Raw genomic sequence first — 27536 nt, 5'->3', positions numbered from 1 at the left:
CATGTTATTGTGCATACCACCATTCCTCATCGTATATGCCTAGAAAATTTATTACTTACCGTCAGGAATAGGCTCCCACGTCAAGCTGTCTGCAAATAACAACTGTCTCACGCTCTTGCTCAGCCTTTCTTTCAACCAGTGTTGATTGTGAACTCATCATGTGCCTTGTGCCAGAGGCCAGGGATGCATCTATAAACAAGACAGACAGGTTTTCAGTTCTCATGTGTCTTAGAGTTTAGTGAAGCCTCTCTTAAGCACCCTCTTTTTTATTTTATTACCCTCACTACTGGGTACCTACCTCTCTCTCTCTGTGGTATTACTGTTAAGTATTTATGTACCTCCTTTTTCCCATATAATTTTGATCTCCAGGGCTTGGACCATGTCTTACATTTATTAATATTCCTCACCTAGCCGTTAGCACAGTATGTAGCACACATGGTAAGCACTGAAATGTTTAACTGAATAAAACTTGGAAATCTAAATGCCCATAGAGATATACAAAGCTACTCCCAGTATAGATCATAACTATCCTTTATAGAATAATTTTTTAAATCATATGTCAGTGTTATAACATTTTACTTCAAGAACTTTGGAATATTCTGTTGTTTAAAGTTTAATTTTAAACTATTTTAAAGCGTTTATATCAATTAAAAGGAGCCCTGGTGATGCAGTGGTTAAGTGCTCGGGTACTAACCCAAAGGTCGATGGTTTGAACCCACTAGCTGCTCTTCGGGAGAAACGTGTCAGTCTGCCTCGATGAAGATTACAGTCTTTGTAACTGTGGGGCAGTTCTGCTTTGTCCTATAGGATTGATATGAGTTGGAATTGACTCAATTACAATGGCCTATATCAATTAAACTTATAATATGTTCAAAATAAACACTAGGAATTAAGAATTATAACTTTTAATTAAGATTATATGTTCATATGTCTTAAATAGAAGTTCTGTTCAAATGAATCATTAACTATTTCTGGCTGGCTTTCTTCCTTTTCAGTGCTGTACACCTAGATCAATCCTTGTCTATATCCGATAGTTATAAATCAGTTGAAGAAATGGTTTTGTTAATAAAAGTTTAAAACAAACAATCTACAGTGAACTGGTAGATGTCACTTAAAGATAATTTTCTAGTCAAGGAGCTTGTCTTCTTCCATTGGTATATACATCTTTTCCCCTTGAAATCATTCAAAATGAGCAGTCCTCTGAAATTATAGACCAAACCAAACCAGACCCAGTGCCGTCAAGTCGATTTCCGACTCACAGTGACACTATAGGACAGAGTAGAACTGCCCCATAGAGTTTCCAAGGAGTGCCTGGCGGATTCGAACTGCCAGCCCTTTGGTTAGCAGCCATATAGCACTTAACCACTACACCGCTAAAAAAAAAAATAGGGCTTCCAAATTATAGACAGGGAGAACATATTTTTGTATAAACAGAAAGAGGTAACTTTAAAATTCAAAACTGAATGGAGGAAGAGAGTTCTGACTCAGTGAGTCATCGGGCAGTCGGTCTTAAAACGTTACCGATCACCACAAATTGCTTCTTCTCTCCTTTCCATCGTCAGTAGGAGAAGAGTAGGACATAGAGGCAAGAACTCAAGAAAATCATTTTCTCCCATTCTCTGTGAGAGGGCATTCCAGTTTTAAGAAAACCTTAGAAACAATGCCTGAAGTTTAGCCATCTATACTTATGGTGATCATATCATTTCTAATGCAAACTCAGATACTTTTGAGAGTGAAGGGAGGTGTAGTAATAATTACACAGGGACAATAGATGTAATTTGGAACCTGAAGAGGTCAGGATATATGTACAATGTGGTAAGGGCTTTAATAGTGGTATGAAGAATGTGTCATGGGAGTATAGACAAAGGAGTTTTTAGGTTAGGGAAAACCTTTAGACACCTGAGCTAGACTTCTAAAGAATCAGAAGAATTTCCCCCAGATAGGGGAGAGAAACAGCACGCCAGGCTGAAGGTATCTGGTGCCATTTTGCTGTCCATGTAGCCCATCCAAAGTATTGACTCCTACAAGGTGCTTCATGGTCCCACGTGTTTTTAAAACACACCCCTATTAAAATATTGTAATCCAGTTAACCATTTACTTGCCGTTGTAATTAATTGATAGGTTTTTCTTGCCCACTTCCACCACAGTATTTATATTTAAAATACACCAGTTATTAAAAGAAAGTTATTATCTGCTACCATTGCTTGAGAGGAAACATGATTATTTTTATTGTGTGTAGGGAAGATAATACTTGTTCTGTGTTCCAGATGGTGACACTAGAACAAATGGATAGAAATTACAGAGGGGCAGATTTTGGCATCAGTATAAGAAAAAAATGTTCTGTTATCCTGTCCAAAGATAGAATAGGCTCTTCTGGGCAATTCTGAGTTCCCCTGCATTAGAGGTATTTAGGATAATGTGGAAGGCCGTTTTTTTCCAGGGTGCTGTCATTGGAATAGATCCTTCCCTTATTAAGTTCTATAACTCTTTGGAATTAATAATTGTTAGAATTTCAGGCAGTGTTAGAGAGATACCTTGAATCAATGCTTCCTCCATTCTCGGACCTGTGGGTATGGGTGAGGAGCTGCACTCTCAGCGTCTTTGCTGATGGAGGAGACAGTTTTGTCTCTGGCTTTGCAAAGGTTTATTAACTATAGTAATTTTCTTAAACGCTTAGTCATTTATGTCTACTCATAATAATCATAGATATTAAAGATATCATTAAGTACATTTCAGATTTATATAGGCATGTTTAATTTTGTTATAATATTAAACTCTTATATGTGCCCAACTTGTCTAGCTTGTTGCTGATGTAGCATTTGTTCACGTGTATTAAAAAATACATACATCCTCCTGAGGGCTGTGGGGAACTTCCAGCTCATTTGGCATAACATAGTTTATAAAGAAAATGTTCTACATTTAACTTTGATGAGTAGTGTCCGGGGTCTTAAAAGCTTGTGAGCAGCGATTTAAGATATGCCACTGGTCTCACCCCATCAGGAGCAAGGGAGAATGAAGAAAACCAAAGACACAGGGGAAAGATTTGTCCAGAGGACTAATGGACCACAGCTACCATAACCTCTACCAGACTGAGTCCAGCACAACTAGATAGTGCCCGCTACAACCACTGATTGCTCTGACAGGGATCGCAATAGACAGTCCTGGACAGAGCTGGAGAGAAATGTAGACCAAAATTCTAACTCAAAAAAAAAAAAAAAAAGACCAGACTTACTGGCCTGACAGAGACTGGAGAAACCTTGAGAGTGTGACTCCCAGATACCTTTTTAACTCAGTGATGAAGTCACTCCTGAGATTCACTCTTCAGCCAAAGATTAGACAGGCCTATAAAACAAAAGGAGACTGAAGGGGTATACCACCTGGTGGGCAAGGCCTAGAAGGCAGGAGGGGACAGGGAAGCTGGTAATTGGGAACTCAAGGTCAAGAAGGGAGAATGTTGACATGTTTTAGGGTTGGTAACCAATGTCAAAAAACAGTATGTGTACTAATTGTTTAATGACAAGCTAGTTTTGTAAACCTGCATCTAAAGTACAATAATAATAACAAAAATAAAAACACGTGTATCCTTTCACCTTACTTATTCAGTCTGTATGCTGAGCAGATAGTCCAAAAAGCTGGACTGTACAAAGAAGAACGTGGCATCAGAAGTGAGGAAGGCTGATTAACAACCTGCATTATGCAGATGACACAACCTTGCTTGCTGAAACTGAAGAGTACATGAGATACTTACTGATGAAGATCAAAAACCACAGCCTTCAGAATGGATTACATACACCTCAACGTAAAAAAAACAGAAATCCTCACAACTGGACCAGTAAGCAGCATCACGATAAACTAAAAGATTGAAATTATTAAGGATTTCATTTTACAGGCATCCACAGTCAACACACATGGAAGCAGCAGTCAAGAAATCAAAAGACTCATTACATTGGGCGGTTCTGTTGCAAAAGACTTCTTTAAAGTGTTAAAAAGCAAAGATGTCATCTTAAAGACCAAGGCGTCCCTGACCCAAACCATGATGTTTCGAGCACCTCACATGCGTGAGAAAGCTGGACAATGAATAAGGAAGACTGAAGAAGAATTGATGCCTTTGGATTTTGGTGTTGGCAAAGAATACTGAATATACCATGGACTGCCAAAAGAACGAACGCGTCTGTCTTGGAAGAAGTACAACCATAATGCTCCTTAGAAGCAAGGATGGTGAGACTGTGTCTCATGTACTTTGGGCATGTTATCAGGAGAGACCAGTCCCTGGAGAAGGACATCTTGGTTGCTAAAGTAGAGAGTTAATGAAAAAGAGGAAGACCTCAGTGAGATGGATTGATGCTGTGGCACAATAATGGGCTCAAGCATAACAGCAATTGTGAGGACGGCACAGGAATGGAGAATGTTTTGTTCTCTTATGCATGGGGTCGCTACAAGTTAGAACCAACTCGATGGCACCTAACAGCAACAGCATCCAAAAGTAAATTAAAGTACATATTGTTCAACTCTCTTCCCACTCCCAGTTTCTCCCCTTAGTGATTTTAATAGTCTCTGCTGTAGTCTACCAAATTAACTTGGATAAATTAAAAAAAAAAAAAAATCAGTTTTCCAACTTGAATATAAAATTAAAACAATCATGACTTCAAAATTGGACCCAACTTTAATAACTCAATTTAGCCACTATTGAAATTCTTCACCAAATGAGAAAAGATATATTTTTTAGTGTTAAAATGAAATTGCATCTTTTTTTAAAATAATTTTTATTGTACTTTAAGTGAAAGTTTACAAATCAAGTCAGTCTCTCACTTATAAACTTATATACACCTTACTACATATTCCCAATTACTCTCCCCTAATGAGACAGCCCGCTCCCTCCTTCCAGTCTTTCTTTTCATGACCATTTTGCCAGCTTCTAACCCCCTCTACCCTCCCATCTCCCCTGTAGACAGGAGATGCCAACATAGTCTCAAGGGTCCACCTGATGCAAGTAGCTCACTCCTCATCAGCATCTCTCTACAACCCATTGTCCAGTCCAATCCATGTCTAACAAATTGGCTTCGGGAATGGTTCCTGTCCTGGGCCTACAGAAGGTTTGGGGACCATGACCGCCAGGGTCCTTCTAGTCTTAGTCAGACCATTAAGTCTGGTCTTTTTATGAGGATTTGGGGTCTGCATCCCACTGTACTCCTGCTCTCTCAGGGATTTTCTGTTGTGTTTCCTGTCAGGGCAGTCATCGGTTGTGGCCGGGCACCATCTAGTTCTTCTGGTCTCAGGATGATGTAGTCTCTAGTTTATATAGCCCTTTCTGTCTCTTGGGCTCGTAATTACCTTGTGTCCTTGGTGTTCATTCTCCGTTGATCGAGGTGGGTTGAGATTCATCGATACATCTTAGATGGCTGCTTGCTAGCATTTAAGACCCCAGATGCCACACTTCAAAGTGGGATGTAAAATGTTTTCTTAATAGATTTTATTATGCCAGTGGACTTAGATGTCCCCTGAAACCATTGTCCATAGACCCCTGCCCCTGCTAAGGTGGCCTTCAAAGCATTCAGTTTATTCAGGAAACTTCTTTGCTTTTGGTTTAGTCCCGTTGTGCTGACCTCCCCTGTATTGAGTGTTGTCCTTCCCTTCATCTAAAGTAGTTCTTATCTACTATCTTATTAGTAAATACCCCTCTCCCTCCCTCCCTCCCTCCCTCCCTCCCTCCCCCCTCTCGTAACCACAAAAGGATGTGTTCTTCTCAGTTTAAACTATTTCTCAAGATCTTATAATAGTGGTCTTATACAATATTTGTCCTTTAGCAACTGACTAATTTCACTCAGCATAATGCCTTCCAGGTTCCTCCATGTTATGAAATGTTTCACAGATTCATCGCTGTTCTTTATCGATGCGTAGTATTCCATTGTGTGAATATACCATGATTTATTTATCCATTCATCCGTTGATGGGCACCTTGGTTGCTTCCATCTTCTTGCTGTTGTAAACAGAGCTGCAATAAACATGGGTGTGCATATATCTGTTTGTGTAAAGGCTCTTATTTCTCTAGGATATATTCTGAGGAGTGGGATTGCTGGGTCGTATGGTAGTTCTATTTCTAGCTTTTTAAGGAAGCACCAAATCAATTTCCAAAGTGGTTGTACCATTTGACATTCCCACCAGCAGTGTACAAGTGTTCTAATCTCTCCATAGCCTCTCCAACATTTATTATTTTGTGTTTTTTGGATTAATGCCAGCCTTGTTGGAGTGAGATAGAATCTCATTGTAGTTTTAATTTGCATTTCTCTAATGGCTAATGATCGAGAGCATTTTCTCATGTATCTGTTAGCCGCCTGAATGCCTTCTTTAGTGAAGTGTCTGTTCATATCCTTTGCCCAATTTTTAATTGGGTTGTTTGTTTTTTTGTGGATGAGTTTTAGCAGAATCCTGTAGATTTTAGATATCAGGCACTGAATGGAGATGTCATAGGTGAAAATTTTTTCCCAGTCTGTAGGTGGTCTTTTTACTCTTTTGGTGAAATCTTTAGATGAGTATAGGTGTTTGATTTTTAGGAGCTCCAGTTATCATGTTTCTCTTCATTTTTAGCAATGTTGTGTATTCTGTTTATGCATTGTATTAGGGCTCCTAACGTTGTCCCTATTTTTTCTTCCATGATCTTTATCGTTTTAGTCTTTATGTTTAGGTCTTTGATCCATTTGGAGTTAGTTTTTGTGCATGGTGTGAGGTATGGGTCTTGTTTCTTTTTTTTTACAGATGGATATCCATTTGCATCTTTTTTTTATGTTGCTTGAAAGCAGATTGTCCTGAAAGTAATAGTAATTAAATTCACATCTTAATCTCCGCCACACAAATATTTTCACGAAGATAGCGATATATAAACATTAATGTACCTACATGTATGTACATACACAGAAATGTACTCATGTTCATATTTATTCCAAATGAGTATGGAAGAAATTAAATGGGAATACACATATATACTTACAGAGATATACTCATATATTCATCTCCCTCACATACATGATTTTGCCCTTCTTCTCGTTGTTGTTGTTAGATGCCATTGAGTCAATTCTGATTCATAGTGATTAAATGAGTAATTTCTTTTATAACTATCAACACAATGCTGGTTCGTATGTGGCGAGGGTTAAAGATGTCCCAAATGTCCAGCTTTTCCAAACTGCTGTACCACTCCATTATCTCAAACATCAACTACTCCCTCTCTCCTCAGTACTTTCCTGCCTGTCTTTGGTTTCCCTAATTGGCTATAATGTCTTACAGAACTCACGAACCGTATAAAGCAAAGGGCTCACGTGGTTGTGGAGGCTGGCAAGGTCCAAATTCATGAGTCAAGCATAGACTTCTCCCTGGCCCTCAGTCTCTACCCAAAGGCACTCAACTTTCTTGCTCCATGGGCCTGGAAGCCCACTTGCCATCTGCCGCAAGCCTCTCCTGCCAGTTCCTCCTGCCGGTCTCTCCTTCCTTGGTGGTGGTGGACTCATCTTTCTGTTCTGGAATTGGCTCTCTTTTGAGGCAAACCTGACCAATCCTCTTGTTATTGTTAGGTTGTTGTTAGGTGCCGTTGAGTTGGTTCTGACTCATAGTGACCCTGTGCACAACAGAACGAAAAACTGCCCAGTCCTTCGCTATCCACACAGTTGTTGCTATGCTTGAGCCCATTGTTGAAGTCACTGTGTCAGTCCATCTCGTTCAGGGTCATCCCCTTTTTCTCTGACCCTCTACTTTACCAAGCATGATGCCCTCCAGGGACTGATCCCTCCTGACGACATGTCCAAAGTATGTGAAATGAAGCCTTGCCATCCTCGCTTCTAAGGAGCATCCTAGCTGCACTTTTTCCGAGACAGATTTGTTCATTCTTTTGGCAGTCCATAGAACATTCGGTGTCCTTCACCAACACCACGATTCAAATGTGTCAGTTCTTGTTAGGACTTCCTTATTCATTGTCCAGCCTTCGCATGCATATGAGGTGATTGAAAATATCACAGCTTGGTTCAGGCGCACCTTAGTCATCAAGATGACATCTTAGCTGTTCAACACTTTAAAGAGGTCTTTTGCAGCAGATTTGCCCATGCAATGTATCTTTTGATTTGACCGCAGCTTACATGGGTGTCCGTTGTGGATCCAAGTAAAATGAAATCCTTGAAAACCTCAAGCTTTTCTCTGTTAATCATGATGTTGCTCGTTGGTCCAGTTGTGAGGGTTTTTATTTTATGTTGAGGTGTAATCCATACGGAAGTCTGTGGTCTTTGATCTTCGTCAGTAAGTGCTTCAAGTCCTCTTCGGTTTCGGCAAGCACGGTTTTGTCATCTGTGCAACGGAGTTTTTTAATGAGCCTTCCTCCAATTCTTATGCCATATTCTTCTCATTAGTTAGCAATATTTTCTAGAGAAAACCTGTTCAAATGTGTGTGGAACAGATGGTCAATAAATGGAACCACTTCTGAATTAGACTAAAAACATGTCAAATGCCAGCGTAAGGAGTTTACATTTATCCTAAGGAACATGGGATTTTCCTGAAATTTCAAGGGGGCAAATAAGGTCATCAAAGTTATAGTTTTAGAATTACTGTGGTAGTGGCTTGGAGTTTGGGTTACGCGAGAAGGAGGTACTCTAAGCATGATCCATTGTGTGGCTTTTGTCATAATTCAGGTATGAGATAGATGAACAATTAAAATGTTATGACGGTTGGTGGAATAAAAAGAAGGAAGGGATGTCAGAGACATTGGAAAGGAGTGAATAACTCAACTTGTTGGTCAATTGAATGTGAGTTGAGTGTGAGGTCAGGGAGAGGAAAAAGTCAAAAAGATAACTTTATTTTTATTGTGCTTAAAGTGAAAGTTTACAAATGAAGTCAATCTCTCATCCAAAAATTTATATGCACCTTGCTATGTACTCTTAGTTGCTCTCCTCCTAATGAGACAGCATACTCTTTGTCTCCACCCTGTATTCCCCATATCTGTTCAGCCAGGCTCTGTCCCCCTCTGCCTTCTCATCTCCCCTCCAGATAGGAGCTGCCCAAATAGTCTCATGTGTCTGCTTAAGCCAAGACGATCACTCCTCACCAGTATCATTTTCTATCTTGTAGTCCAGTCCAATCCCTATCTGGAGAGTTGGCTTTGGGAATGGTTCCAGTCTTGGGCTAAAAGAAGATCTGAGACCTTGCCCTCTGGGGTCCTTCTAGTCTCAGTCAGACCATTAAGTCTGGTCTTTATATGAGAAAAAATTTGAGGTCTGCATCCCACTGTTCTCCTGCTCCATCAGGGATTCTCTGTGCTTTCCCTGTCAGGGCAGTCATTGGTTGTAGCCAGGCACCATCTAGTTCTTCTGGTCAAAAAGATAACTTTTAAGAAGAAATTTTGTCCCTGTCAAGGTGGAAAAAGACTTAAAGGACCAATGATCACTCATGGTTTGGCCAACTGCCTTTTCTTCTTGCTGTCTCTTTAAGGCCATTGGGAAGATGGTTGGTCAGTGTTTAGCTGTAATAATTGTTCCTGAACGTATATGGATAGATAAATGGAGATCCAGTTAGATATTTGTTTTAAGATTCAGGTCAGCCTTTAGCTCTTCCAAAAAAAAATCTTACAAGTGATCTTAATTAGAAGGAACTCCTAAGTATGTGACACCTTGTTTGAAGCCTTGAGGGATAGGAATAATGGGAGGAACTGAAGCTTCTGTAGGTTTATGCTGCTGGGTACTCCATTGTACCTGTCACCCTCCTTATGTGTGTTCATTTTTATAGTTTCTCCTTTCTCCATGTCCTCCTGCTTCATTGACTCCTAGGGCTATTGGAAGGGACAATAAGCAATATTAGTACATGGCCAGACATATAGTGGAACACTGCTGGTGAAGTGGTTGAGTTGATACTCAGTAAATATTGGTAGGGCCCCTCTTTTCTTGAGTACTGTTTGCAGTAACAACCTGGTCTTTCCTAGAGACGATTTATTCACATGCTTCTTTATTATATTTAATTTAGAAAAACATTTATTGAATACTGCAGTGCTTCAGAGCCTGTGCTAGGATTTTGGGTTACAATTATAAGTAAGATGTTGTCTTTGCCCTTACGGAATATAAGCATATTAGTTCGTGTTATAAATGTTCACCTATTTTTTACTTTCTCGTTTTGGAGTGAAAATCTGAGAGATTATAGGGTTAAACACTATCACAGATAATGCTCAAGTATGTTTGACAGAAACTCATTTGAAGTAATTGGGTTTAGACAAGAGGATGTTGAAAAACTAAAGACTAGCTAAGTGGTAGAATAATGAATAGTGGATTAAGAATTGAGGGATCTTTTAAGTGACTGTGGGGTATTGTTGTTGTTGTTAGGTCCATTGAGTCGGTTCTGACTCATAGTGACCCTTTGTACAACAGAAGGAAGCACTACCCATTCCTGTGTCATTCTCACAATCGCTGTTATGCTTGAGCCCATTATTGCACCACAGTGTCAGTCCATCTCATTGAGGGTCTTCCTCTTTTTTACTGACCCTCTACCAAGCAGGATGTCCTTCTTCAGGGACTGATCCTTTCTGATAACATGCCCAAAGTATGTTAGACAGAGTCTCGCTATCCTTTCTTTTAGGGAACACTCTGGTTGTACTTCTTCCAAGACAGACTTGTTCCTTCTTCTGGCAGTCCATGGTATATTCGGTATTCTTTGCCAAAACCATAATTCAGAGACATCAATTCTTCTTCAGTCTTCCTTGCTCATTGTCCAGCTTTCACATGCATATGAGGCGATTTAAAACATTATGGCTTGGGTCAGGTGCACCTTAGTCTTCAAGGTGACATCTTTGCTTTTTAACACTATAAAGAGGTACTTTGCAGCAGATTTGCCCAATGCAGTGCGTCTTTTGATTTCTTGACTGTTGCCTCCATGGGTGTTGATTGTGAATCCAAGTTAAATGAAATCTTTGACAATGTCAGTCTTTTCTACATCTATCATGATGTTGCTTATTGGTCCAGTTGTAAGGATTTTTGTTCTCTTTATGTGGAGGTGCAATCCGTACTGACGACTGTAGTCTCTGATCTTCATCAGCGAGTCTTCAAGTCTTCTTCACTTTCAGTAAGCAAGGTTGTGTCATCTGCATAACGCAGGTTGTTAATGAGTCTTCCTGCAACGCTGGTGCTGCATTCTTCCTTACACAGTCCAGTTTCTCGGACTTTTTGCTCAGCATACAGATTGAATAAGTTTGGTGAAAGGATACAACCACGACGCACACCTTTCCTGACTTCAAACCATGCAGTGTCCCCTTGTTCTGTTCAAACAACTGCCTCTTGATCTATGTACAGTTTCCTCATGAGCACAATTACATGCTCTGGAATTCTTGTTCTTCTCAATGTTATCCATAATTTGTTAGATCCACACAGTCGAGTGTATTTGCATAATTAGGGAATATATTCTAAGAGTGTACCTTTAACTTGACATGATGAATGACCTTTTGAGCTATCATCATATTTGGGTTTAGTAAATTTGTGCCAACTCCTTGGATTTATTATAATTTACTGTTTCGTGACTCAAAAAATAAATTTCTTTAAGGATTCATTTATTTAAGGATTTATTACATAATAAGAATTTTAGATAGAATTGTGGTGTATCATTATTGCTTTTATATGAGCAAACAAATTCTAGCTGTCTCTTAAATAATGATTTCAAGTCATCCACATTAAAGAAGGAAAGGATGGTCATACTTCGTAATATTTGTATAGCACATTATGATTTAAATACTTTTATGTGGAGTATATCAATTAATCAGCAATATAACTCTAAAAGATGTGTTGTTTCCACTTCAAAAATGGGGTAATCTCAGATCATAAAAATAATGGTCTAAAATCCTCATATAATAAGACTTACTAATTTGTTGTTAGGTGCTGTCGAGTCGGTTCCGACTCATAGCGATCCTATGCACAACAGAATGAAACACTGCCCGGTACTGAGCCATCCTTACAATTGTTGTTATGCTTGAGCTCATTGTTGCAGCCACTGTGTCAGTCCACCTCATTGAGGGTCTTCCTCTTTTCTGCCGACCCTGTATTCTGCCAGGCATGATGTCCTTCTCCAGGGACTGATCCCTCCTGACAACATGTCCAAAGTATGTAAGATATAGTCTCACCATCCTCGCCTCCAAGGAGCACTCTGGCTGTACTTCTTCCAAGACAGACCTGTTTGTTCTTTTGGCAGTCCATGGTATGTTCAATATTTTTCACTAACACCGCAATTCAAAGGCGTCAGTTCTTCTTCGGTCTTCCTTATTCATTGTCCAGCTTTCACATGCATATATTGCAATTGAAAATACCATGGCTTGGGTCAGGTGCACCTTAGTCTTCAAGGTGACATCTTTGCTCTTCAACACTTTAAAGAGGTCCTTTTCAGCAGATTTACCCAGTGCAACGCGTCTTTTGATTTCTTGACTGCTGCTTCCATGGCTGTTGATTGTGGATCCAAGTAAAATGAAATCCATGACAACTTCATTCTTTCCTTCATTTATCATGACATTGCTTATTGGTCCTATTGTGAGGATTTTTGTTTTCTTTACGTTGAGGTGCAATCCATACTGAAGGCTATGGTCTTTGATCTTCATTAGTAAGTGCTTCAAGTCCTCTTCACTTTCAGCAAGCAAGGTTGTGTCGTCTGCATAACTGACAGACTCGTGGGGGACTCATTAATTTAAACGTACTAACTTGTGAGTTAAACATTTGCATGGGCTAACCACAAAACTTTTACGTGATCATAAAATTTCTATTTGATAAACAAATAATAGTTTTTAATAATAGCTGTTACTGTTTTTTGAGTAGATGTTATGTGCCAGTAAGTTTATACCTCAGATCTTGGCAATAGTGCATTCAAGGTAGGTAATTATTATTTCCACTACCAATAGGAGAAAATGGACTCTTAGTGAGGTTAGGTGACTTAGCCAAGGCTACATGCTTTATTATTTGCCATGAAGAAGTCTTTGGTCTTGTAAAATTCTATCACGCGATCTTCGGCATCGTTTCTGTTACCAAGGCCATATTTTCCAACTACTGATTCTTCTTTGTTTCCAGCTTTCACCTCCCAATCAGGAATAATTATCAGTGCATCCTGATTGCATGTTCAATCAATCTCAGGCTATAGAAGTTGGTAAAAATATCCAATTTCTTCATCGTTGGCCTTAGTGGTTGGTGCGTAAATTTGAATAATAGTCGTATTGACTGGTCTTCCTTGTAGGTGTATGGATATTATCCTATCACTGACAGCATTGTACTTCAGGATAGACCTTGAAATGTTCTTTTTGAGAATGAATGCAACGCCATTCATCTTGAAGTTGTCGTTCCCAGCATAGTAGACCATGTGATAGTCTGATTCAAATGGCCAATATCAGTCCATTTCAGCTCACCCATGTCTAGGATATTGATGTTTATGCGTTCCATTTCATTTTTGATGATTTCTAATTTTTCTAGATTCATACTTCATCCATTCCAGGTTCTGATTATTAATGGATGTTTCCAGCTCTTTCTTCTTATTTTGAGTTGTGCCACATCAGCAAATAACAACTCCAAAAGCTTGACTTCATCCACGTCATTAAAGTTGACTCTATTTTGAGGAGGCAGCTCTTCCACAGTCGTATTTTGAGTGCCTTCCAACCTGAGGGGTCATCTTTCTGCACTGTATCAGTGTTCTGCTGCTATTCAGAAGATTTTGACTTGCCAATTCTTTTCAGAAGTAGACTATGTGGATCATAACAAATTATGGATAACATTGCAAAGAATGGGAATTCTAGAACACTTAATTGTGTTCTTGAGGAACCAGTATATAGATTGGGAGTAAATCTTGCAAAGAGACCAGAGAGATACTGTTTAAAGTCAGGAAAAGATGTGTTTCAGGGTTGTATCCTTTCACCATGCTTATTCAATCTGTATGCTGAGCAAATTATCTGAGAAGCTGGACTATATGAAGAAGAACTGAGTATCAGGATTGGAGGAAGGCTCAGTAACAACCTGTGTTATGCAGATAACGCTGCTTGCTGAAAGTGAAGAGGACTCAAAGCACTTACTGATGAAGATCAAAGACCACAGCCTTCAGAATGGATTACGCTTCAACTTAAAGAAAACAAAAATTCTCACAACTGGACCAATAAGCAACGTCACGATAAACAGAGAAAAGATTGAAGTCGTCAATGATTTCGTTTTACTTGGATTCACAATCAACACCCATGGAAGCAGTAGTCAGGAAACCAAAAGACACACTGCATTGCGCAAATCTGCTGCAAAAGACCTATTTAAAGTGTTGAAGAGCAAAGACGTCACCTCGAAGACTAAGGTGTGCCTGACCCAAGCCATGGTGTTTCGAGTTGCCTCATATGCATGTGAAAGCTGGACATTGAGTAAGGAAGACTGAGGAAGAATTGATGCCTTTCAATTGTGGTGTTGGTGAAGAGTGTTGAATATACCATGGACTGCCAAAAGAATGAACAGATCTGTCTTGGAAGAAGTATAACCAGAATGCTCCTTAGAAACAAGGATGGTGAGAATACGTCTCAAGTACTTTGAAAATGTTGTCACGACGGACTGGTACCTGGGGAAGGACATTGTCTTATTTATCTAGTACTGCTATAAGAGAAATACCACAGGTTGAGGGCTTTAACAAAGAGAAATTTATTTTCTCACAGTCTAATAAGCTAGAAGTCCAAATTGAGCACATCAGCTCCAGGGACAGGCTTTCTCTATGGGCTCTGGAAGAAGATTTTTGTCATTAGTCCTCCCTTGGTTGAGGAGCTTCTCAGTGCAGGAACCCTGAGCCCAAGGGATGCGCTATGCTCCTGGCACTTCTTTCTTGGTGGTGTGAGATCCCCCTGTCTGTCTGCTTGTTTCTGTCTTTTATATCTGAAAAGAGATTGGCTTAAGACAATTTAATCTTGTAGATTTCACCAACATAACTGCTGCTAATCCATCTCATTAACATCATAGTGATAGGATTTACAACACATAGGAAAATCACATCAGGTAACAAAATGGTGGACAGTCACACAACACTGGGAATCATGGCTCAGCCAAATGTGTACAGATATCTTTGGGGGACACAATTCAATCTGTGACAGACATCATGCCTTGTAAATTAGAGGGTCAGTGAAAAAGCGGAAGACCCTCAATGAGATGCATTGACACAGTGAGTGCAACAGTGGGCTCAAGCATAAGAATTGTGGCGGTGGCGCAGTACTGGGCAGTGGTTCGTTTCGTTGTACATAGGGTGGGTATGAGTTGGAACTGACTCGATGGCACCTAACAACAGCAGCATGTTTTATAGGTGAATAAGCTGGTTTCAAAACCAGTTCTTTTAATTCCAAAGTTCTTATTCTTTCTACTACCCTCAAACAACATCTATATTGCAGAAGTTTTTGGCCATTAATTTCACTTATTTATTTAATTTTTTTTACTTGAACCTGAACTTATTTGTAAATTGATTTTATGTTGTATGTTCTTTGACAGTTTAAAGATGTCAAAATCATTATTGTAGCAAGTTACAAAGCAGCATATACATGAAAATCAGTTTCGAAATAAATGCAGGCTTACGCATATTCATACATATATACATATGTGTATGTGCACACACATAAATACTCAGGATAATAAGCTACATACATATATACCAAAAGGTTGATTAACTGTAGTTTTCTGTATTTTATGTAGGTATCTGTGTAAATAGGTGTGTTTATATAGTTTCTTTTTGGTACTGTGAGAAGTATATTTATTGATGTGGAAGTAGCTTTGTATTTCATCAAGGTATAATTAAAATAAAATTACATCTTATACATTCAATGAGTGTTGATAATTGTATAACCCATTAACTACTACCCAAAACAAGAGATAGAGTATTTCCACCTCCTTTCCTTAACCTCTGACTTTTCCAATTGCTTATTTCATCTCCTAGCAACTATTACCTGAATTTCTATTATCATAAGTTACTTCTGCCTATATTTGAATTTCAAAATGGAGTGATACAATATCTTTTGTGTCGAACTTGTTTCTCCCAATCTGGTTTTGAGATTCATTTTTATTGTTGTGTATATCAGTAGTTCCTTTTATTGCTCATCAGTATTCTGATCCCCCACGTATCTGTCACTTTGTCCTACTGTGGGGGCATGTGTGTTGCTGTGATGCTGGAAGCTATGCTATTGGTGTTCAGGTACCAGCAGGGTCACCCATGGAGGACAGGTTTCAGCTGAGCTTCCAGACTAAGACAGACTAGGAAGAAGGACCCTGCAGTCTGCTTCTGAAAAGCATCAGCCAGTGAAAACCTTATGAATAGCAGTGGAACGTTGTCTCATATAGTGCTGGAAGATGAGCCCCTAGGATGGAAGGCACTCAAAAGACTACAGGGGAAGAGCTGCCTCCTCAAAGTAGAGTCGACCTTAATGACATGAATGGAGTAAAGCTTTCTGGACCTTCATTCGCTGATGTGGCACAATTCAAAATGAGAAGACACAGCTGCAAACATCCATTAATAATCAGAACCTGGAGTGTACGAAGTATGAATCTAGGAAAATTGGAAATCGTCCAAAATGAAATGGAACGCGTAAACATTGATATCCTAGACATTAGTAAGCTGAAATGGACTGGTATTGGACATTTTTAATCAGACTATCATGTAACTTACTATGCCGGGAATGACAACTTGAAGAGGAATGGCATTGCATTCATTGTCAAAGAGTATTTCAAGATCTATTCTGCAGTACAACGCTGTCAATGACAGGACAATATCCATACGCCTGCAAGTAAGACCAGTTAATAACACTGTTATTCAAATTCACGCACCATCCATTAAGGCCAATGATGAAGAAATTGGAGATTTTTACCAGCTCCTGCAGTCTCAAATTGATCAAACATGCAACCAGGATACATTCGTAATTACTGGTGATTGGAATGTAAAAGTTGAAAACAAAGAAGGATTGGTAGTTGGAAAATATGGCCTTGGTGATAGAAACAGTGCCGGAGATCAAATGGCAGAATTTTGCAAGACCAAAGACTTCTTCATTGCAAATGCCTTTTTTCCCCCACATAAATGCCAACTGTACGCATGGACCTCCCCAGATGGAACACACAGGAATCAAATCAACTACATCTGTGGAAAGAGACAACAGAAAAGCTCAATATCAGTCACAACAAGGCCAGGGGCTGACTGTGGAACAGACCATCAATTGCTCATATGCAAGTTCAGGCCGAAACTGAAGAAAATCAGAGCAAGTCCATGAGAGCCAAAATATGACCTTGAGTATATCCCACCTGAATTTAGAGACCATCTGAAGAACAAATTTGACGCCTTGAACACTAGCGACCGAAGACCAGACGAGCTGTGGAATGACATCAAAGACATCATACTTGGATAAAGCAAGAGGTCACTGAAAAGACAGGAAAGAAAGAGAAGACCAAGATGAATGTCAGAAGAGACTCTGAAACTTGCTCTCGAACGTCAAGCAGCTAAAGCAAAAGGAAGAACTGATGAAGTAAAAGAACTGAACAGAAGATTTCAAAAGGCCTCCCGAGAAGACAAAGTAAAGTATTATAATGACATGTGCAAAGAGCTGGAGATGGAAAACCAAAAGGGAAGAACACGCTCAGTGTTTCTCAAGCTGAAAGAACTGAAGTAAAAATTCAAGCGTCCAGTTGCAATAGTGAAAGATTCCATGGGGAAAATATTAAAAGACGCAGGAAGCATCAAAAGAAGATAGAAGAATACACAGAGTCATTATACCAAAAAGAATTAGTCGTTATTCAAACATTTCAAGAGGTGGCGTATGATCAGGAACCGATGGTACTGAAGGAAGAAGTCCAAGCTGCTCTGAAGGCATTGGTGAAAAACAAGGCTCCAGGAATTGATGGAATATCAATTGAGATGTTTCAACAAACAGATGTAGCGCTGGAGGTGCTCACTGGTCTATGCCAAGAAATATGGAAGACAGCTTCCTGGCCAACTGACTGGAAGAGAGCCATATTTATGCCTGTTCCCAAGAAAGGTGATCCAACTGAATGTGGAAATTATAGAACAATATCATTAATGTCATACGCAAGCAAAATTTTGCTGAAGAACATTCAAAAACGGCTGCAGAAGTATAGCCACAGGGAACTGCCAGAAATTCAGGCCGGATTCAGAAGAGGATGTGGAACCATGGATATCATTGCTAATGTGAGACGGATCCTGGCTGAAAGCAGAGAATACAAAAAGGTTGTTTACCTGTGTTTTATTGACTATGCAGAAGCATTGACTGTGTGGAGCATAACAAATTGTGGATAACACTGCAAAGAATGGGAGTTCCAGAACACTTAATTTTGCTCATGAGGAACCTGTACGTAGATCAAGAGGCATTTGTTCAGACAGAACAGGGGATACTGAGTGGGTTAAAGTCAGGAAAGATGTGCGTCAGGGTTGTATCCTTTCACCATACCTCTTCAGTCTGTATGCTGAGAAAATAATCCAAGAAGCTGGACTGTATGAAGAAGATCAGGGCATTAGGATTGAAAAAAGACTCATTAACAACCTGCGTTATGTAGGTGACACAGCCTTGCTTGCTGAAAGTGAAGAGGACTTGAAGCACTTAGTAATGAAGATCAAAGATCACAGCCTTTAGTATGGATTACACCTCAACATACAGAAAAAAAAAAAAAAAAAATCCTTAGAACTGGACCAGTAAGCAACATCTTGATAAACAGGAAAGATTGAAGTTGTCAAGGATTTCATTTTACTTGGCTGCACAATCAACACCGACAGAAGCAACAGTCAAGAAATCAAAAGACGCATTGCATTGGGCAAATCTGCTGCAAAGGACCTCTTTCAAGTGTTGAAAAGTAAAGATGTCACCTTGAAGACTAAGGTGCACCTGACCCAAGCCATAATGTTTTCAGTCGCCTCATATGTATGCGAAAACTGGACAGTGAATAAAGAAGATGAAAGAAGAATTGATGCCTTTGACCTGTGGTGTTGGTGAAGAATATTGAATATACCACGGACTGCCAAAATAATGATCAGATCTGTCTCGGAAGAAGTGCAGCCAGGATGCTCCTCAGAAGCAAGGATGGGAAGACTGTGTCATACATACTTCGGACATGTTGTCAAGAGGGATCAGTCCCTGGAGAAGGACATCATGCTTGGTAAAGTACAGGGTTGGCGGAAAAGAGGAAGACCCTCATCAAGGTGGATTGACACAGTGCTGCAGCAGTGGGCTCAAGAATAACAATGATTGTAAGGATGGCACTGGACGAGGCAGTGCTTCGTTCTGTTGTGTTTAGGGTTGATATGAGTTAGAACCAAACTGATGGCATGCAACAACAACACAACAGTATTCTGATCAGTAGATACAGCACAATTTGTTCATCCATGGTTCTGATGATGTACATGTGAGATGTTTGCAGTTTGAGACTGCTATATATCGTCTTGTGTGAGTGTATTTGTGGACATATGTTTCTACCTGGGAGTGGAATTGTTGGATAATAAGGTAAATGTTTGCTGTCTCTAAAGAGGTTGTAATGTTTTACACTTCTGCCAGCAATGCGTAAGATTTCCAGTTGCTCTCCAACATTTGGTGTCTGTCTTTTTGCGTTAGTCATTCTTGTTGGTATGTAGTGGTATTTCTGTGGTTTTGTTTGCATTTCTCTGTTGATTAATGCTGTTAGGTACCTTTTCTCATACTTACTGCCCACTCAGTTACCTTCTTTTGTGTTCATACCTTTTTTGCCCATTTTTAAATTTGGTTGTTTATCATATTAGTGTTGATTTGTAGACATTTTTTATTAAAGTCATTTGTCAGGTAGAGGTGCTGTGATTTTTTTTCCCATTTTGTGGATTGTTTATTCATTTTCTTAATTATCTTTTAATTAGAAATAAATTTTTCAATTTGGTGAAACCAGATATGTCAGTTTTTTCTTTTGCTCTTTTGCTTTTTGTGTCCTACCCCAGTGATTTTACTTATTTATTTTTTTGCTGTTTTCTATTTTCTAGGAAAACTTTACTTTAAATCCTGAAAAATTTCTTTCAATTCATCACTATGAAAAGGATACAGAAAATATATTTAATAACATTATAATCTTTACAGTATATCAAGTTGAGAAACAAAGGTGCAAAAGTTATGTGTGTATGTGGAAGCCCTCTGTTCTTTCATTCTGAACATATAATTAGTTGGCTATAAAAAGGTTGTTCAAAATAGGAATCAATAAAGAATGATACTTAGAGAAAGTTAACATTTTTGACTTTTTGAGCTTTAAACTTTTATGTGTTCATTTATTTCTCAATATTCATAAGACCTTTGAGTATGGGTTAGTGAATTAGCATTCTATATGATATGTCTTCCATTTTTCACCCCTATAATTTATTGATTTATGATTTCTTTTAAGTGGAGTGAAAAATTAGATATTTGTGAAGCAATGTACATTGGATACTTCTGGTTTTTAATAATTTACCCTCAGTCTTTATATTTGTTTCTCCCTCATTCAATAACCTAATATATCAATTTATATATTCCTTTTCATTTATGATGACTTTCAGCTTTCCTGTATTCAAACTTTGTACATCTCATGTTCCAATTATTAATGGATGTTTGCAGCTGTTCTCTCATTTTGAGTCATGCCACATTAGCAGATGAAGGTCTTGAAAGCTTGATTCCCTCCACATCATTAAGGTTGACTCAGAGGAGGCAGCTCTTCCCCAGTCGTATTTTGAGTGCCTTCCATCCTGAGGGGCTCATCTTTCGGCACTATACCAGATATGTTCTGCTGTTATTCATAAGGTTTTCATTGCCATTTTTTTTTCACAAGTAGACTGCCAGGTTCTTCTTCCCAGTTTGTCTTAGCCTGGAAGCCCTGCTGAAACCTGTCCACCATGGTTGACCCTACTGGTATTTGAAATACCGATGGTGTAGCTTCCAGCATCACAACAACATGCCAGACTTCATAGTACAACAAACTGACAGAACACCAGAAGGATATTTACCTGTGTTTTATTGACTACACAGAGGCGTTCGACTGTGTGGATCATGACAAATTATTGATAACATTGTGAACAACGGAAATTCCAGAACAGATTTGATTGGCGTTTCGACCCAGTCACATCATGCAGTTTGAATTAATGTTTTTCAGAGTTACTCTCATTTGGTATGTGTTTCTTATGCTTCTTCAGAAAACTTGGAAAATACAGTTCTTCCAAAGGATGAAAATAATTTATTAATAATTTTACCACTTGGCATTAACTTCTTTGAAAACATTTTGATATTTATCTTTCCTTTTTTTCAAGCAACCTCAAATTGCCATGTGTTATCTACTTGGAGAAAATTAAGTGTTAACTGTGTGCCTGTATAGTTTCATATTCTGCTCACTCACAAAAAGATATAAGGTAGTGCAGTGACAAGAAAATACTTGTATTTTTATTTAGAATGTACGCAGCAGAACATATATCAATAAAACAATTTCTTCATGTACAATTCAGTGACATTGATTACATTCTTTAAGTTCTGCAGCCATTGTCACTCTCCTTTTCCAAATTGTTCCTCCCCCATTAACATAAACTCACTGCCCCCTAAGGTTGCAGTGTAATCTTTCAAGTTGCTGTTGTCAATTTGATCGCATATAGGTAGTTCCTAAAGGAGGGCAATGCTAAAGAAAGATATTCTCTACTTGTTAAGCTAAACTATTGTTTGGTTTCAAGAAGACTTCAGTTTTAAGGTTTAAAGATTATCTCACAGCAATAGTTTCAGGGGTTCATACAGCTCCCATGGCTTCCGAAAGTCTGGATTCCATGAGAATTTGAAATTCTGTTCTGCAAGATAGATTTCTTGACATTTTGATTTCTCCTCTAAATCTGTAGTTTGTTTTTCTTAATCATCATAGTTATTAGTATGTGAGAGTAATACAATGTTATGTTTTCACTGTTCTGTTAAAAAACAGCAACGAAAAATATTTGTTTTGTCATCACTAGAGTAGGCAACTCCTCTAATGAAGGGCAGGAAGTGCCTTCAGATGGATCAAATTAAAGGTGATTTAACTCAACTGTATTCAACTCTACAATCCCAGGTATTAGATCTCTGGATATTTAGTGTTCTCTGCAGTTACTTCATCACCTTAGATATTCATCAGGAACACGCATAAGGTTAATAAGCTACAAAAAAAGAGGACAAGAGTCACTGTAATTCTAGGACTTCCTTGCTTTCTTGTATTTGTATGTTGACCACCATAGCCAGCTAGGCACAAAATGTTTTCTTCCTTCGTGCAGCCGTGGGTTTCCTAAACTTCAAGAATTCAGAGACTAATATCCTAGGGTCATCTCATCAGCGCTATTTCTCATGTAACACTATTACCAGTAGACTTTGTTGGAGAAACTAAATTAAAAACATTGAGAGGAAGAATAAGGAGAGATGAACCTCTTAAGTTTTTCTTTTTCAACCCCCTCCCATGTTTCCTCAAATCCTTGCAGAAACAAAACAAAAACCACATTGATCTCAGTTTGCACACAATTCTTCCTGACTACATGTTGTCAGTTCCAACTTACGGTGACCCCATGTGTTACAGAGTAGAACTGCTCCATAGGGTTTTTTTGCCTTTTTTTTTTTTTCAGGCTGTAATCTTAATGGAGGAGCCCTAGTGGTGAAGTGGTTAAAGTGCTTGGCTGCTAACTGAAAGGTTGGTGGTTTGAACTCATCATCCACTCCCCGGGAGAAAGATGTGACAGTCTGTTCCCATAAAGATTACAGCCTTGGAAACCCTATAGGGCAGTTCTACTCTGTCATATACGGTCGCTATGGGTAGGAATCAATTCGATGGCAATTTTTTTTTTTTTAATTTAATCTTAAAGGAAGCAGATTGCCAGGTGCCCTTTCTTCCATGGTACCACTGGGTGGATTCAAACTGCCAACGTTTAGCAGTTGAGCGCAAACCATTTGTGCCAACTATGGGCCCCTGACTAGCGGAGGCATTGGCAGACTACAGCCTGTGAGCGAGGTCCATTTTATTGGAACACAGCCATGTTCATTTGTTTGCATATTTTCTATTGTTGCTTTCATGCTGTAATGGCAAACTTGAGTACCTGCAACAGAGACCTTACGACCAACAAAGGCTAAAATACTATCTGGTTCTTGCAGAAAAAGTTAGCTGATTCATGATCTAGCAGGTAAAGAAGACACCAGAAATTTCTCCTTTCATCACCAGGGAAAGTTTTATCTGATATTTCAAGTTACAGTTTCCCATAGGAACATGGTAGTACATGAACATTAAATAGTTCTTCATGTCTAAAATAGCCCTAAGACTGTTTTTAACTAGTCTGGAAAGTAACATAGCTTCTGAGAGGAAACATATTCTGTCCTCCAGGCAACTACATTTTGAAACACTTTGAAATCCTTACATAGTATGGAGTTCCAGGTAATTATTTAAAGGAGAAAGGTGTATAGAAGAGAAGAAGGGAGAAAGGGTGGTTCATTTTGATTTGGGTTGTCATTGGTAATGCCTATCTTATAGTGAGTTATGTTCATTTTATATCACGGTTTAATAGATAAAAATTTGACCCAACGTTGGCTTATCATTACCTGTCTTTGTGTGTGTTTATGTGCATGTGTATTTGTGGGGTGTTTTGTTGTTGTTGATTGTCAGTTTCCTTCCACTGGTATGTGAGGTACATTGGAGGATTCATCTTGCTCATGCCCAGTGCTGTATTCCCAGTACCTAACACAGTACCTAAGCATAAGAGGTACTGAATACTTGTTGATTAAATGAACTCAGGTATGAGATTTTATTTTTGTAACAAGATTATTGTTTTTAAAAAATGTCTGTGATCAATTTGTACCTAGAAAGTAGGCAGTAATTAATCTGCTAGCCTTTGTGAGGAATGTATCTTTTCAGACTAATCATCTTAACTGTTAATCCTGTTACATCATAGGACAGCAGTAACCATATCTTCACTTTAGTACACTTTTTGCTCAGGCCTGATAACCTAATAATAAATTGATGTGAAAGATTAAGTTATACATTTCCATCATATGAATTGCACACCGGCTTTAATGATCCTTAACCCTGAGACTGCAGACTGACTCATAGCGACCCTATGGGACAGAGCAGAACTGCCCCGTAGGCTGGTGGCTTCAAACTGCCAGGCTTTTGGTTAACAGCTGCGCTTTTAACCACTGTGCCACCAGGGCTCCTAAATTATCATAAGGGTTGTTTGTAAATTTTTTAATAAATTTCTCAAATATAATTTAATATTTTTAAAATCATTGACACACTTAAAATTTTTCTTCCTCAACCTTCCCAAACAGATAATGTTTATAATAACAAAAAAATATCTAAATACTAACAAAAACCAAAAACCAAACCCATTGCCATCAAGTCGATTCTGACCCTTGGCAACCCTGTAGGACAGAGTAGAACTGCCCATATGGTTTCTAAGGAGCAGCTGGTGGATTTGAACTGCTGACTTCTTGGTTAGCAGCTGAAATACTAACAGTGACCTATTTAATAAAAAAAAAAGCCCCTCTAAATTCTTTTTAATGAGATTCGATCCCACCCAAGGTGGGCTGTTTTCATTTCAATTTTCAGATATCCTCAGAGAGTCCCTGGTTGTAAAGATATACCCTGAATCACTTAAAATTAATTTGAGTTTTATTTAAGTTAAAAAAGACATCATCCAGATTTTGTGGGAGATATTAAAATTAAATGAGTGTTCAGCATATAGCAGCTTCACACTGATTGGAAATCTTTGGGATGAGTAGTCTGCTTGGTAATTTGACACTAAATTGGTTGTCATAGCTAACAACCCGTTGTAACAGAATGGGGAAGGTAGGCAGATACAAGCTGAATGTAAATGGTGTGGAAGACAAAAATTCAAAACAAAGAGTTCCTTGGTTTTATGTCAACAGATAAGTGTATCACAGGAAGTCATGATGACCCTTAAAGTAAGATTTCAGCAATGTGATACTGTATTTTTTTTTTTTTTTTCCTTAAATGAATAGGATGCTGAATATACTAGTAGTTTAAAGGTTTGTAGGAACCTGAGGAAATTGTAACTCTATTCCAGGGATCAGCAAACTATGGCTCATGAGGCTAATTGTGGCTCGTGGTCTAATTTTGTACAAATGAGCTGAGAGTGATTTTGCATTTTTAAAACTTTTTTTTCCAGTCCTTAAAGATGTTGCTCCACTGTCTTTTCATTTGCATTGTTTCCAGTAAGCATTCTACTGTCACCCTTTTCTTTGTTCCTGTGTATGTAATTTATCTTTTTTATCTAATTGCTTTTAAGATTTTCTTTATCACTCATTTTGAGCAATTCGATTATGATGTGGTGATCTCGTTTTCTTCGTGTTTCTTGTGCATGGAGTTTGTTGAGAGTCTTGCATTTGTTGGCTTACTGTTTTTATCATGTTTGGGAAGTTTTCATCTGTTATTTCTTCAGATATTTAGTGGTTAAGCATTTGGACCAAAAGGCCAGCATTTTGAATCCACCAACCACACCTTGGAAACCCTTGGGGCAGCTCTACTCTGTCCTATAGGGTCGCTATGAGTGGGAATTGACTAAACGGCAACGGGTTCCTCTACTTCGGAGACTCTTATTACACATATGTTGCTGCTTGAAGTCCCACAGCTCATTAATGCTCTGTCCGTATATTCTTTTTTCTCCTTATGTTGCATAGTTCTCATTGCTTTGCTTTCATGTTCAATATTCTTACCTTCTCTAATGGCTAATCTGCGGTTAATCCCGTTGATTATATTTGCATTCAGACATTGTGGTGTTCATCTCCAGAAATTCAATTTGCATGCTTTTTATACCTTTCATTTCTCTGCCTAAGCTTTTGAATATATGGACTGTAATTCTAAAAACTGCTAATTCTACCATTTGTACCAGTTCGGGGTCAGGTTCAATTGATTGACTTTTCTGCTCATTACAGGTCATGTTTTTTTTTCTTTGCCTGCCTGGAAAATTTTGACTGGATGCTAAACATTGTAAATTTTGTGTTGTAAAAAAATTAAGAAAACAGTTGCTGTCAAGTGGGCTCTGATTCATGGCAACTCTATGTAGATCACAGTAGAACTGTGCTCCTAGGGTTTTCATTGGCTGATGTTGGGGAAATAGATTACCAGGCTTTTCTTCTGAGGTGGCTCTGGGTGGGCTTGAATCTGCAGCCTTTCAATTAGCAGCCCTACATGTTAACTCTTTGTACCACTAGGGACTCCAGATTTTGCATTATTGGGTGCTTCATGTTTATTCTATTCCTATTAAATGTTCTTGAGATTTGTTCTTCGACACAGTCCAGTTACTTTTAAACAGTTTGATTCTTTTGATTCTTGCATTTAAGATTTGTTAGATGGGATCAAAGAAATGTTTAGTCTGATTGTTCCCCACTACTAAGCCAAGAAAGAGCCCTGGTGGCTCAGCAGTTAAGAACTCAGCTGCTAACAGAGAGGTTGATGGTTTGAACCCACCAGCCACTCCATGGGAGAAAAGACGTGGCAATCTGCTCTAGTAAAGACTACAACCCAGGAAACCCTATGGGGCAGTTCTCTGTCATATAGGGTCGCTATGAGTCAGAATTGATTCAACAGCACACAGCAAATAAGCCAAGACTTTTCTGAGTACTCTAACCAATACTCCATGAATTATGGAGTTTTTCAGTCAGCTCTTGGGAAGAGGCAGTGTTCTTGTCCTTGTCTTGTGCGAGTACTCCTCCCTTTAATCCTTTTGAGTGGTTCTTCTTAGCCTTGAGTAATTTCATCACATGTATACATTAGTTATTCTGCTGAATACTCGAGGGGTCCTTTTGCAGATCTTTGGAGTTTTCTCTCAGTGCAGCTCTCTCTTCTCCAGTACTTCTTGATCTCGCCAGACTCTTTGCTTTGTCTCTTCAACTCAGGGAGTTTTCTGGGCTCCATGTGGGTTTCTCCTTCCAGTACCATGTCCTGGAAACACTGTCAACTCAGTAAGATGGGCAATTGTAGGGCACACTTGTTTGTCATCTCTCAGGGATCATTGTTTTTTATTGCCTGATATCCAGTGTCTTTAAAACTATTGTTTTGTATATTTTGTCCAATTTTTTGGTTGTTTTCAGACAGGACAGTAAATTTGGTTTCTGTTATTACTACATTGTAGCTGGTGATGAAAGTTGGGATGTTGAAATGGAAGATTTAATGGTTGAGTGATTCCAGGTGATGATATAGCGTTGGACCCACAGGCATGAGTTGAATAGAGATACGAAGGTCCTTGGATGGGTCATCCAGATGGAATATGAAGTCAGCTTGGTAGATTTGGGTTAGAAAGTAAGACTTTAAACCAAGAGCCAAAGTCGTGAAGTTTTAATATACTGTATGTTTTATACGTTTGATTAGGAAAATACTGTATTAAAATTAGATTAATTTGTGCTGTCTTTTCTTCCAGAACCTTCTGATAACTTAAGGGAGATTCTCCAAAATGTGGCCAAATTGCAAGGAGTGTCAAATATGAGAAAGCTAGGCCATCTGAATAACTTTACTAAGGTAAATAACTTGAATCTTTTTAATATTGTCATCTAAAATTCTTTATTCCTT

General features: G+C 38.7%; 1 protein-coding gene across 6 annotated transcripts in view; it reads left to right on the top strand.

The window, feature by feature from the left end:
* Positions 1 to 27536, top strand: part of RICTOR (RPTOR independent companion of MTOR complex 2) — a 148957-nt gene that overhangs the window by 41036 nt on the left and 80385 nt on the right. For 5 of the 6 annotated variants that reach the window (XM_064271445.1, XM_064271449.1, XM_064271428.1 and 2 more), the window contains exons 3-4: positions 3604 to 4483; positions 27388 to 27485. In XM_064271445.1, the coding sequence (XP_064127515.1) occupies positions 4342 to 4483; positions 27388 to 27485 (240 nt within the window). In that variant the 5' untranslated portion in view covers positions 3604 to 4341. The remainder of the gene's footprint in view (positions 1 to 3603; positions 4484 to 27387; positions 27486 to 27536) is intronic. The other variant, XM_010588112.3, reaches the window with a different exon arrangement.

This window comes from Loxodonta africana, chromosome 2 (genome assembly GCF_030014295.1).
Source record: "Loxodonta africana isolate mLoxAfr1 chromosome 2, mLoxAfr1.hap2, whole genome shotgun sequence".
NCBI lineage: Eukaryota > Metazoa > Chordata > Mammalia > Proboscidea > Elephantidae > Loxodonta > Loxodonta africana.
This window is presented reverse-complemented; position numbering and strand designations above follow the sequence as displayed.